We start from the raw sequence: 13,367 nt of genomic DNA, 5'->3' as shown, positions 1-13,367 counted from the left end.
AAGGAGCTCTCTCCAGTTATGCCCCCAAAGTTAAGGCTTGGACTTTGCCGGCATCCTGGGCCCAAGGACCAGCCCATTCCATTCACACTGTAAGGAGGGGCTCTGTTGCCATTTTAGCATCGGCTGCCCGTGCAGGCAGCGCAGCCCCCCAGGCTCGTGTGGGAGAAAAGAGGAGAACCGGCCGTGTCGGAACTCCTGTCGGGATCCCACGTCTCTGGAGTGGCCAAACAGCCAGGTGGCTGGGTGGTCTGCCCAGAGCTCTTCCCGGGGGGCGGGGACCTTGCCTCCCTCTCGCTGTGGAAGCAGCCTCTGGATGAGCACCTCACTCCCACGTGAAGCTGCCCAGAGAACTGACACTGGCACCTGCCCGGTTCTCTCCCACCCCCCAAGCCCCTCACTACCCTGCCCCCGGCTCCCTGGCCTCAGACGGAACCCCAGCCCCCTGGCCCCGGGCCTCCTACTATCTTCTCCCGAGCTGTCTCCTCCTATACAGTTCCTTCCAGTCCCTGCACATGTCTTTTTGTTACCTGGCATGTTGAAACCTTCTCTCTTTATCTATAGGCAAGCCCTCTGGCGGTTAGTCTTTAACATGTGTTGTTTAATTTTTTTGTTGTTATTATTTTTCCTTAATTAAGAGACTTGGTAATGTTTGCACAAACCTTTGATGCACTGAACCATTGAATAACAGCACGGAGCTGACGCTGTAGAGTTTTGATCTAAGATGTTTGAAACTACCCTACCAACTGCCACCATCCCCTACTGCATCCTTACCCTCCCCCTGCCCGCTCCGTATTTTGCCCCCAATCAGTCCAACTGACATGTTATCCTATCTGCCTGATTCTCCTGACTAGAAGCCCGTCTGCCCCCCTTCCAGCACATGGACGTTGGACGGAGCCTGTTGCGCTTCCCTCCCTCCCCGCTCCCATCGGCCTCTCGCACCCTCCCTGCTCACCCTATAGCTACAGATTTGATGGCCCTCTGTCTCTGAGATCCCCCTGGGTTGTCTTTGTCTCATGCTGTGTGTGTGTGTGTGCACGTGTGTGTGTGTGCACACGTGTGTGTGTGTGTGTGTGTGTGTGTGTGTGTGTATACACATTGTCCCTTGACTTCTCCCAGGAAAACATCAGATCATTAAAAAAAAAAGTCCATCTTCCTACTCAGGCTCTGCACCTCCCCCAACAGAGCCCCCCCGGCCCCCCCCCACCTCACCACTCTGAGCACACTCCGGGCTTTTCAGGCCGGGAACCCTACACTGTACAATGTCAGGTGCTATTCAGGGCCAGGAGTCACCCCCGTATTTCTAAAGGCAGGCACCTTTGTGCTTGGAGCTCGAACTGCTCTCAACTGAGGGAGCATGCAGGGAGGGAGACAGGGAAGAGAGGGAGGGCACAGGTCCATACGAATCTGCGCCCAGGGACTGGGAGCCCAGGGGCAGGAAGATGCAGGAAGGTGACAGCAAGCTGCTCCCCTAGATGCAGTCCCGAGCTTGTGAGGGGGTCCTTTGTGGTTCTCACCGTTGGCAAGGCCTATTCCACTCAACCTGCCATTTTCTCCCAAACTATTGGTGTTTTTAAATGAAAAGCAATCAAAAAGAAAAAAGTTGCCAGGGTCTAAAATTTCTACCAAAAGAGTGGCTATGTGGGGGATAGAGAGGGAGTGTGCAGGGCAAGAAAGGCGCATGAAATCATCCTGCAGACCCTTATGTTTGCATAATGGTTTTCTATTTACAATTCACCTGTGCATAAATTTATCTCAGGCAACTTTTAACTGCCCTGTGAATTTGACAAGCAAGAATTATCATCCCCAATTTGCTGACCCTAAAGATGCTGATGGAGAGATTTAAATGTCTTTCGGAGCCACACAGCTGGAACCCAGGCCTCCTGGTATGGCCCATTCACTTTGCCCTGGGCCAGAGTTCCTGTCTCTTCAGTCCAAGATGCCTTTACCAAACACATACATTTCACATAACCCCCTCAAGTGTACTCCCCCTAGCCAGGATTTGTTCAGCCCTTACGTTCTGTAATTTATATTTTCGATAACCACACAGGTTCTTTTCCCATTTTCAAAACAAAAAATTATATATCAGACCACCCTAGAGTTCTGATACACCTCTAACTCCTCCAGCCTCCCTCCATCCCACGCTGAGATTCTCTTCACTCCTCCAGACTGAGGAATTTGTTAAAAGTCATACTGAAGGGTTGTCTGGGGATTAAATAGGGACAGTGTGTGTGCTGGACAGCAAGAGGAGGTGTCCAGAGACCCAGTGCACAATGAATGGCTTCTGAACAAAGAGAATAACCATAATATCACCCAAGTCCAGGAGGCAGTGTGGGAGAGGACGCAGAACTTCTTCCCGGAGAAGTTAGCAAAATGTCCGAAGACTTCGTTTCCTCATCTGTCAAAGGAATGTGATGATATTTCCTGCAGTGTGTTTTGAGGTTGAAATAAGAGCGTCTATTTTAAAACTCTATGTAACTGTAAAGCACTACTGAGTGGGAGAGACTGTGGCACCCAAGCAAACGACGTGTTTTCCAAAACCCCTACTGGAAGAGCTGGGAGAGCCTCGTCTCCAACCAGTTATATCTCAGTATAACTTACTGCCCACAGACTCTGTGAAGGCCCTTAATTTCCTGGATATGGTTAGACTCTGGAATATGGTCGACAGGCTCAGCCAGATGAAAGTAAGCACCGAGTATTGATCACTGTGTACAGCCCAAGCCTCGAGAGGCCCGCTCCACAAGCACAGTACTGCGCGACCCTGCACTCAGGTAGCAGCCAGTATGGTGGATGACAAACTAAGCAGCAGTGATGCCTAGTCTCAGAGGTAGGTCCCTCCCCCACGTGGCTCTGCCTTCAGGTCACTGGCAGCTTCTGGTTCTGGACACTCCCTGGCATGAGGAAGTTCACAGCGCCAGGATGGTTTCCCAGGGTGCTGCTCTAGGCCTTCCCAGAATGTTCTAGTCATACTGTCATCACAAGATATCCGTTCCCAGACATATGTTCTATTTGGCAGGAATCCACACTTCTAAGCCTCGGAGGAATCCATGAGGGCTTTTCACCTGTCACTCAGCATCTTTGGCTCTTTTAAAACTACAGAAATCAACTCTCGTTTCCCTCACCAAATCCTGTATTCATTCCAACTGTCCTCAAACTCTCCCTGCATGTATACTCTTGTCCCCGCAAATGCCTTCTCTTTCCTCCTCGCCTTCACTACGTAGGCCGTGGTGTCCACCCCCCTCAGGAAACGGGTTCTCCACCCATCCCCGGCCATCGCTTCTTCATTCCACTGTGTTTATGCTCTCACTCTCTGTGTGTGTCAGGCTCTATTTCAGGCACCTAGGATACATCGGTGAGCAAAACGAAAGCCCTTTCCTTATGAGCTGGCGTTCCAGGGTAGGGGGAAGAATCAGATGACGGGCCATACATCTCGGAAATAGGAATATACAGTGTGCTAAATGATGATCAGTGCTTTGGAAAAAATTATGCCACGTTAGGGGGATCAGAGGTGCTGGGGACAGTGAAGGCAGGCGCAGTGTCAGTAAGACGGGCTCTCCTGAGGAGGGGACATGTGCACAAAGTACAGATGTGAAGGCAGTGAGGAGTCACGGTGCCGGTCTCTGTGAGAGGAGCTTCGGGCCAGGAGCAGCCGCGCGGTGGTGGCGCACACGGAGCGGGTGGGGGGGAGGGGGGGACAGGGGCCCAGGTTCTGGCTTATACACAGAGCAAGAAGGGGAGACACTGGTGCCTTTGAGAAGAGCTGTCCCACGCGCTGACGCATTTCCACAGGACCACCTTGCTGTCTCTAGGAGTCAGGGGTGGAAACCCAAACACCACTCAGGAGGCAAACGTGGTACCCCAGGTGGGAGGCGAGGGTAGCTGGCGACAGAGCAGGAGCATGAGAAGTGGTACAAAGTGGTCAGATTCTCAATCTGGTTTGAAAATAGAACAGTATCTCCTGACAGACGGGATGTGGGTGTGGGAGGAAGAGGCGTCCAGGATGGCCAGGGGGTTGGGGCCTCAGCCGTGGGAGGATGGAGTTGGTATCCACTGGGAGAGACAGCAGCTGAAGCAGTTTCGCGTGAGAAAGGCAGGAGCTCAGTGAAGACGTGTCTCTTCGACCCACCAGTAGAGCTGTCCCTGAGACTGATGTTATTCAGAGCCACGGGCTGTGGTGAAGAGCACCACGGAAGGGAGAAAGACAGAGGAGAGGCGAGGACGGAGCCGGGGCCTCCAGCATGACGAGGGCAGGACCCCTGTGCTCACGGCCAGCCTGTGGCTGACCTTCTGTGCGCTCTGGGAGATGCCTGTGGACAAATGGCAGATGTAACTCGAGGCAGATCGTGAGTCCCCACCTGTGTCGTTACGCTAAGTTCTGCTTCCCTGCCCCGGGGGCGCCCCGGCCGCGGCCCTTCTCCTCCACGAGGAGTTGCCTTGTTCTCTGGCTGAGGCTCCCCTTCCTTCGTTTGCCCTCTGGTGTTCCTTTATTTCTGGGGTCTGAAATGATATTTTCCACAGGGAAGACCCAAAGAGGTAACCCCTGTGATTATTAGTGGAAGTCCCTGGAATGTCAAAAAAATGCTTCCTAACACCCCTAACACCCCAACCCGGAATCAGTTTGGGTGCCCGCGACAACAGCCTTGCCCAACAGTCTTCTTGTTCATTCTGCATTTTTAAAGTCTATTCCAAAGCAGAAAGAACTGAGAGGGCTGGATCCTTGCCTTACGGATACGGAGCAATAGTCCCAAATTGTGAATTAAGAAGCCTGGGTTCTGTTTTCAGGTCCAGCACCAGTAATCGCTGTGACCAGAGCAATTAACCCCATTCTCTGGGCCTCAGCTTCCTCAAATGCACATGGGGAGGGCGGCGGGGCAGGTGGAGATGGTCTCAGTGGGCCTTGGGATCTAGCATTCCGTGATTCTGACCTGGGCTTTTTCTGATACAGTCTGAGGCATTTTTCTGTCCCCTCCACACCTTGCAGAGTCTAGAGGGGCGTTCCTTTCATAAAGCTTCCAAGGCCGGTGGGAACTGGCTCACTCGGCTTTGGCTTGGCTCACGTGGAAATTCTCCAGAGAGAAGGCCCTAGAGGGGCCTTCCAGGAGAGGGGCGGGACAGAGACCACGTCAGGGGAAAGAACACTGGCTTCTGGGGAGGCTCAGAGGGAAGACAATCTGGAGGATTTGTGTAGGTGCCAAAGTGCTAGGCCACAGGAGTGACCAGAGCAGGAAAATGGAGTGAATGAACCATGGTCCTAGCTGTGATCTTTGCTGATTGGGAGCAAGGCGGGGACATGGAGGTGGCGGAAGAAGAGGGAGATGATGGCTTCTCTTGGAGGAGCATGTGCCCGGCGTGGTGCAAAAGGCGTCATGCCCGTGGTCAGATTAAACTGCTCAGAGCACTGATTCTCCACAGGAGGAAACCGAGCACGCAGGATACACAGTTTGCCCAAGATCATGTGGCTAACAGGTGGCAAGACTGGGATCTCAAAGCCACTTCCACAGAGCCCGTTGGCTCAATCCCTGGGCCGGGCTGCCTGGCATGGCATCATGAGGGGCCTCGTTCAGTGCACTGCCAGCTCTGGGAGCTGGTGCAGAGCCATCCAACCTGCCTGTCGGCGCTGCCAGTGCTGGACCGAGGGAGCCCAGGCTGGCCCGGGAATGCTCAGACAGACCGTGGTCTGCATCCTCCCAACCTCTGCGTCTGATTAATGGGCTCAGAAGGAAAGGGCAGAGTGTAAAGCAGCCCCCACTACCCTTGCGCCCTTAACATTTGCAGCTTGAGAAGAAAATGGGAGGGGGGGGCGTCCCGGGGGAGGGTGGTAGCAAGACTAGGGGGATGGGGCTCAGCTGCAGGGAGCGTCCAGGGACGTCACCCAGGGGCCTCTATGTGCTGGCCCCAGATCTTCCCGCTCTGGCTCCTGAAGCCAGGGGTACCTTTCTGCCACAGACCCACAGGACAGATAATTGCCCCTTACTGGCTTCCCATAAAAATAATAAAGCAAGTTTGACTCCTGCTCTGGTTTGGGGGCCTAGAATGACAGGGAAAGGAGTCATCCTGAGTCATAGAGAGTGTGTGGCATGTCCACCCGCAGCTTGAGTCACGGAGCTCCACACACACACTCCGATCCTCTCTCCAGCCTTCAGCCCATAGTGCCTACGTGGGGCAGCAGGCCTGGTCTTCTTGGTCTGCCTTTCCCTGCCCCCAACCATAGCAGAGAAGGGGCCAGAATGGGCACAAGAAGGTCAGGACGGATGCCCCCCCCAAGAACCGAGATGAGGGGTGCAGGCAGATGGTGGCCTTGTCCAAGAACGTTAGAGCGGACACAACTTTACAGACCACCTGGCCCAGGCCCATCTCCACATATCCCACACAAGTGCACAGAATACCTGCTGTGTGACAGGGCCTGGGGGTACAGAGGTTTTACAGATGAGGACACAGAAGGCCAGGGGCAGGAAACAACTCGCTCATTCTCACAGCTTGTTAAGAGCAAGGCCAACCAAGAACCTGGCCCCTGACTCCCAATCAGGTGCGTTAGTGTAGGGGGCTCAACTGGTGGCATTACCAGACGTTGTCTATATATATGACAACGGTCAGTGTGGCCAGAGCTGGTTCTAAGGGAGATTAAAAGCAAGACTGGTGGTCTCAGGCTAAGCTGGGTGGGGCAGACTTGATCCTTGACACCTCTTTACACCTCTGTTTCCCCTTGCTGGATCCCTTCTTCTGTTGCTCATGGATCTCCCTGCATGCGTCTTCCAGCACCACCCCTAGCCCCAGAACAAAACTAATGCGACCGTAGTGCCGGTTTCCAATATACTAATTCATACTAGGGTGATAGTGACTCAGTAAGCTACCCTTCCAGAAAGTAATGTTGCCCTTAAAGAGAAGACAGTCATGCTCAGCCTAAAGACTGGATATCTGGTGTGTCTAATATAAGACTTTCAGGAACATGACACCTAAGTGAGAAAGATATTCTCTACCCTCTACCCTCCAGTTGCTCTACACAGGCAGTTTTCTAGTCTGCTTGGAAACAAAGTCAGCCCTCGAGAGGTTCAGCAGTGTGCCTGACTATCAGCAGTCTAGCTGCAATGCAGGAGCCATTTCGAAAACCCCCAGGCCTCTGCAAGGCGACGCTTGCTGTGTGGGCAGCCACCGAGCACCGTGACGTCAGATGTGATAGGAAGTCAGGCCTGATAGAGCGGCCTGGTATACAAATTTTCCCAAAGCTGTTGTCTTGAGAAGTGCCCTGCAGGCTTGACCTGAGAGGTCCATGGGAACCTGTTTTTGTGTGGACATCCTGGTTTGGGTTCTTAATTCAGCCTGTGTTGGATCGTCTAAGTGCTCTGGCAGTTATGACCCAGCAAGGCTCCTCTGCCCTCTGCCTTCTGCCCCCTTCATTTTCTCTTTTCCCCTAATTTTCTTTCCTTTCCTTCCCTGTTCTCATCTTTTCTGTCCACACACAGCCCTCTCCTTTCCCCTAAAATAGAAGAGTGGAAGGAAGCTGTCACAATACACCCTTGGTTTGGCCAGACAGCCATCTGGGCCTCGCCGGTGTCTGTTACTTTAGTTCCCACAGGCTAGCAAGCTGCTGTCAGTGTGGTTGCCAGAAAGCTGCTAAAGCAAAGGGACCTAGAACCTTCCATGAGCTGGTAGAGAATGTGAGAGATCTCTACCCCAGGTGGGTTCAAAAATGCCCATGAATACCCCCAAAAAGCATAGCCTGCACCATTTACTCTTCATATTTAGTGTGCCTTTTCTCTCTGTCGTCCTCTCGTTCTCTGTGCCCCGTTCTTCTCCACTCTTCTGGGCTTGGGTGTTCTCTCTCTGTCCCTGTCTCCCTCTCTCTCTAAAATAGAATTCGTCGATGTTGTTAGCACTGCTGACAAACTGATTTCATTCATTTATTCTTCATGGGTTTCTTCGGTTTGTTATTTGAGTGAAGGATACTGGCTGTCCTTCCCAAGGGAAGATAAAACTACCTTGACAATTTAATCACTCTTGTTTAGCATGAATTATTGACAGGTAATAGCACCTGGGGAGCCATCAGGCTCAGGTGAATAACACAGGGATGCCTGAGGCTTAAGCTACTTGCAGCCGCATGAACTAGCCACTGTGCAGCTAATAATACAGCGGTCACCGCTGTCCACCTTCTGCAGTCGAACACACAGAGACCGGAAGAGCAAGAGTGAGCCAGGAACCAGCATTGTCCATGCTCTGTACCTCTCCACCAGTCCCCTTGGGGCCAAAGACCCCCTTAAAGGAAGTTCCAAAGAAGCATTTCAACTGTGTGTCTATAACCACAAAGATTCAAGAAGGGCCCTTCTCCTTCTGGCTAGAATTTTACTATGGGAAACAGATGCAAGCCAGAAGGTCTCCAACATGGTGGACAGGTGGACAAGGAGAACAGGGGCTGCTCTTTCCACTTTCCACCGCCTCATCTTTGGGCTTTCTTTCATTTTTCTCTGCCCTTTTCTGTGCAGTGTTTTTGCCTCCCTTGTAATCCCCCCTTCTTTCCTTTTCCTTAGCACCCTTCCTCCGTAGATCCATCTCCAAAGACCATAGACTCCTCCACAGACCAAAATGGAAATTCTGTCTAGGAACTGCTTTCAACTACCCATATTCCCTTCATTTGCCCTTAAATCTGAAAACCATTGACATCTACCCTCAGCTTCTATACATCCCAGTTGACTTGTGCTTATTTAAGCCCTGCATCTCCCTAGCAAAGAAGTTCTTCCTGCAACTTGAGAGGATTTACAGTTTTTAAAACATATTTTACTTTGGCCTCCTTAAAATTCCCTCCCATGCTGCCATCTCTGGTGGCTCTAAGATTCAGCATCTCCCACCTCCTCTACATCTATAGGGCCACAGTTCAGTTCCTAGTTGGAAGAGGAGATAAGAGGATATTGAAGACCTCCCCACCTTAACTTACACTTGCTGGCTCCTGACCATGAAGGTGGTGTCAAATGTCTCTAGAAGCCCCTGACTCCCGCCTCCTTCTGTGTGTACCGGCCTGATAATTGTCCTCCCAACTTAGATACCTGGAGTCTCACCAACAAAACCCCAACCCCTCAGCCTTCCACATCCCATGACACTCTTGCAACTGAACCAGCCATCCTATCTTGCAAATCAAATTGAGATAAGATTAGAGACAGTGAATACAGAGAAGCAGAGAGCAGAGCTTGGGGAGTGGAGAGGGATGCCAACTGGACCCAGATCTTCAGGGGGTCTAAAATGGAATTTATATTAGATCTACCCCTTAAGTTCTGGACAAGAGTACTTAAAAAAAAAAAAAAAGCAGCATTTCTGTAGCAGGGCAGCTAGTAAAAGACTTACGTGCTCCTGTGAGATTGCTTTTGACTCCTGTTTCCGAGGAATGTAGAATTTCAGCGACTCTGATGTTATGGCCATTGTCTCAATGGTACCAATGGATTGTGCAGACCTGTTCTGTGGGGCCTGTCCATGACTTAGCCAAGAGCCAGCCTTCCCTAGAGGGAATCAGAAGGTAATCTGCACCTTTCAAAGTCAGCATGTCCAGGAGGGTGCAGCAGTGGCATATGATCTATTCAAAATGCTCTACAATGGCCTGATCTTGAGAGAATATTCTGGAAGACAGCTTGGTTGGGTATTACAGCCTAGATATCTACTACCAAGCCTTTAATTCCTAGTAATCCTTGCCTCCTGGCAGTGTTAAAAAAAAAAAAAAAAAGAAAGGAAAGAAAACAAAGAGCGAAAGAAAGGAAAGGAGAGGAAAGGAAAGGAAAGTCTCCTTTTTATATGGTTAAGAGCTACTTTTCAACAACCTTTTAGTTCTCCAGGGAGACTCTGTAATGTTAACAACTGGAAGAATCCCCTCCATCTAGAAGAATCCTCTCTTCACCAGCCTCTGGTACTCCCTGAGCTTCATCCTTCAGTGTCTTATGCATGGTCTAAAGATGGTCCCTCAATGAAAACGAGGAGTGAGGACGTTCCAGAAACTAAGACTTCATCCACTGAGGTGATAACTTCTCATTTGATCCTGCACTTAATTCAGAAAGACAGGTTTCCAGAGAGTATCTCCTGTTTGCTGCCCAGTGCCGCTCATGTTGTCATTGCCAGTCATACCAAATCTAGGTAATCTGCCTAAGTACACTGAAGTAAGGTGATTGGGTTTTCCTTTCTATCTTAACCTGTTAGCTAGAACCACTAGCCCTTAGCCTGTTAGCTAGAACCACTAGCCCTTAGCCTGTTAGCTAGAACCACTAGCCCTTAGCCTGTTAGCTAGAACCACTAGCCCTTAGCCTGTTAGCTAGAACCACTAGCCCTTAGCCTGTTAGCTAGAACCACTAGCCAGGACTCTTTCTGAAAATGTTCCACCTCTGCCTCACCTATGGAATAATCACATTTCATTTATACAATTGCATGAACAAATTAAGTGCCCAATATCTTTAAACCCCTTGAAAATTACCAGATCATTAGAACACAAAGATGAAATCATTGGCTGCTCAGTGCCTACCATTACTGGATAGAACGCCGTATGAAAGCTCAGCCAGAATGTTCAGAGTAGGTAAGCAGCTCTGTTGGCTCCCTCTTGAAGGGTAGTACAGGTAGGGTCTCCAGGCTCATAGGGCATGAGTCTTCAGGGAATCTTTCTGCCCTTCCTCCCCAGGAAGACCACAGATAGGGAAACTATAAGCTACCTCAGGGGAACTGGGAAGAAATCTGGGAAAGGGTCAGAGATGGATGGTGTAAGTACTCCAGGCTACCAACCAATTCTGAATTTAGGTCAAAAAGTAGAACCAGTGCTAGGTGGTCTTTCAAGGCAGGGTACCAGGGAATCACAGAGAGTAGCAAACGCACAATGGCTCTGGGCTAAAGGTGCAGATGCCCAAACCCAGCAGGTCCAGTCTCCCCTCCTAGGTCACCAAGGGATTCTACTTACAGCCGGGCAGGGTACCAAAGACTGGAATGACTACACAAGATTATCTAGGAAATGTCCTTAGGGGGTTGGCTGTATGTCAGTAAACTGGGCTCTCTGAGGGTGAGGGCTGTATGTTAGGCTTCTTCCTATTGTTTCCACTTAGAAATCACCCAATGATTGTTTTCTGATTTTATTATGAATGGTTAGTTATTTTTGAGACCATGGATCTTATGAACATAGTTCTTCAGATATGAACAGGCCTACATGAGACATTGACAAATACTGCTCTAGCAGGTCAAAAGTGCCCTCTGAATAGCATAGCTTAAGGTCCAAGAAAAAATTAATCTGTGATTCTCCAGATTCTCCCAAAGTGAGACTCTTAGGAAAGCTATCGTTACCTGGACTGAGAACTCAACATAGGAGTCCCAGAGAGCCCCATCCTTCCTCTCCCTACTGCCCTCGTTGCTCCTTCTGTTTCTTGACTCCTACCATAGAGATGTATCCTAAGGATTATTAATACATATTATTAAAATAATAAGATACAATCAAGGTGGTTAGAATATACAAACCCAGGCAGGTTCTCTAAATTGTCTCCGTTCTGGTCCCGTTCAGGACGGGATTGACCCAGAGGACTCTCAAACAGTTGCCCAGGGTTCATAGGAGTGATGGGCAGCTTTGGCAGTTTTCAGGATGGATCCAAGAGGAGAACAATGGCCCACGCCTGCTGGGAACTCTATCCGATGCCCTGGCATTGCATGTAGTTTAGATTTACCTCCATCTGACCCTCACACTCCCTCCGCACTGAAGCTCTAGAAACACAGAACTCAGCCATTAACACGCAAGGACAAGCACTCAAGTGGCTAGAGATGTCTTCCGTGTGTGTGTATGTGTATGTGTGTGTGCATGCATGTGTGTTTCTATGTTCTATCTCAGCCTGCTAGCCAAATTCTAGTGACCCCACAGCCTCCAGGCCTGTGGACTGACCTGGCAGCTGGTATTCCTCCTGAAGTAGAAACCAAGATCTAGAATGTGCTCTGTAAGGGACTAGAGAGGTGTCCTTTCCCTTCTTTTCCCTTGCCTCACCGTTTATCTCCGTCATTCCTGAAAAAGGACATTTTACCCAATTTGCTGTAGGGAAAAAGGAATTTGCTGAGAAATCTGTTACCAAAGAAGTATTTTCAGTCTGCAAGCAAATGTCTAGTTGTGCACATTTCCATCCTTCAAAACTTCCATTACACGTTTTCCTTGTTTGTACCTTAAAAACAGAAACACAAGAGCAACCATCTGAAAGTGGAGGGTAAAAGCAATGTCATGATCTTCTAGAAAGAGTTAACAGCTCAAATGATCAGGACCAGTCAGGGGCTGAGCTCTGAGTGCTGGGGCCCAAAGAGTAGGGGCATCTTCCCAGATACGAGCTCAAGGAACTGGAAGTTGCCGTGGGGTACTCACCAGTGGCCAGTTTCTTCAGCTCCTGCCCCAAAATGAACTCAGCAGTCAGACCCATGAAAGCAGCTATTTTGGGTGTTAATAATAATATCCTAAATCGTGTGCAGAGCTTTAAAATGTCGAAAGTATTATTTCACACCGATGGCCAAGCCTCTCCACACCTGTAGACTAGTAGCTAAGCCAGGCCATCTCTGCCTGAACCTAAGCTTGAGGACCAGCCCCGCTGCAGAGGGGCTTGCAGACCACCTCTTTAGATCCTCCTTTAGTGATAACTAAAACTGAGTTTTCCCCTAAACTTCAAGGGCAATTCCCTTGACCTCCTTTGCTCAAATATGTTTGGACAGGGACATGCACTAGGGCATAAGCAAAGTCTTTCTCCTCCAGCTGGCAATGCCCAGGGTGAGCTAAAGTGCAGAAAGTACAAGCCCTCAAAGGTTATCATAGAACACATAACTCATTTTAGAAAACAAAACCAAACCTCCCTCCACAAAATTCAGAAGACCTCGTGTGTAACAAGTGTGTGAATTATTTCGTTTGTGGCCAGAGATGGTCCTGAGTAGGGAATGCCTTCGGGTCCTCCCTAGACGTGAGACCTACCTGTGCAGAGCCCACACTCATGGTGATGTCCCTGTCCCTGCCAGGCCTGTGCTTTGTATTTCTTTCACTTGTTTCCTTTTGCCCTCTCCTGCCACGGTGTTGCTCCTGTGTTAGCCAAGACCTAGAGTACCAGGCATCTTCGTTGGAGACTCATTACAGCTTATTTCTATCTGCCTTTCTTTAAAGCCAGCTGAACATACCCAATGCTCTCCCTTTATGGTAAGACCAACCCTCCAGACCACGCTCTTAGCTTCTGTGACCCTCCTCTAACACCCCCACTCTCACCCCCCCGCCCCGGTGTCCAGCATCTCTGGGAGCCCAGCCTTGCTCCCGCTGCATGTAGCCACCGTGTCTGTCCTGCGCTTCGCCTGCCCGGTCGCGTGTGAGCTGTGACGTGCTGTTGTGTAATGGTGTTCCATTCCCTCCCTGAGCT

General features: G+C 50.2%; 1 protein-coding gene across 14 annotated transcripts in view; it reads left to right on the top strand.

The window, feature by feature from the left end:
- Positions 1-13,367, top strand: part of CACNA1C (calcium voltage-gated channel subunit alpha1 C) — a 720,546-nt gene that overhangs the window by 652,429 nt on the left and 54,750 nt on the right. For 12 of the 14 annotated variants that reach the window (XM_088025853.1, XM_088025852.1, XM_028121052.1 and 9 more), the window contains one exon: positions 13,121-13,153. The exons of the other annotated variants lie outside the window; for them this stretch is intronic. In XM_088025853.1, the coding sequence (XP_087881979.1) occupies positions 13,121-13,153 (33 nt within the window). The remainder of the gene's footprint in view (positions 1-13,120; positions 13,154-13,367) is intronic. 14 annotated transcript variants of the gene reach the window in all.

The sequence above is a fragment of the Eumetopias jubatus genome, unplaced genomic scaffold, assembly GCF_037043125.1.
Source record: "Eumetopias jubatus isolate StellerSeaLion01/CBP00866 unplaced genomic scaffold, mEumJub1_p1.0 scaffold_8, whole genome shotgun sequence".
In the NCBI taxonomy this organism is placed as follows: Eukaryota; Metazoa; Chordata; class Mammalia; order Carnivora; family Otariidae; genus Eumetopias; species Eumetopias jubatus.
Note: the sequence above shows the minus strand (reverse complement) of the source record. Positions and strands in the feature narration are given on the sequence as shown.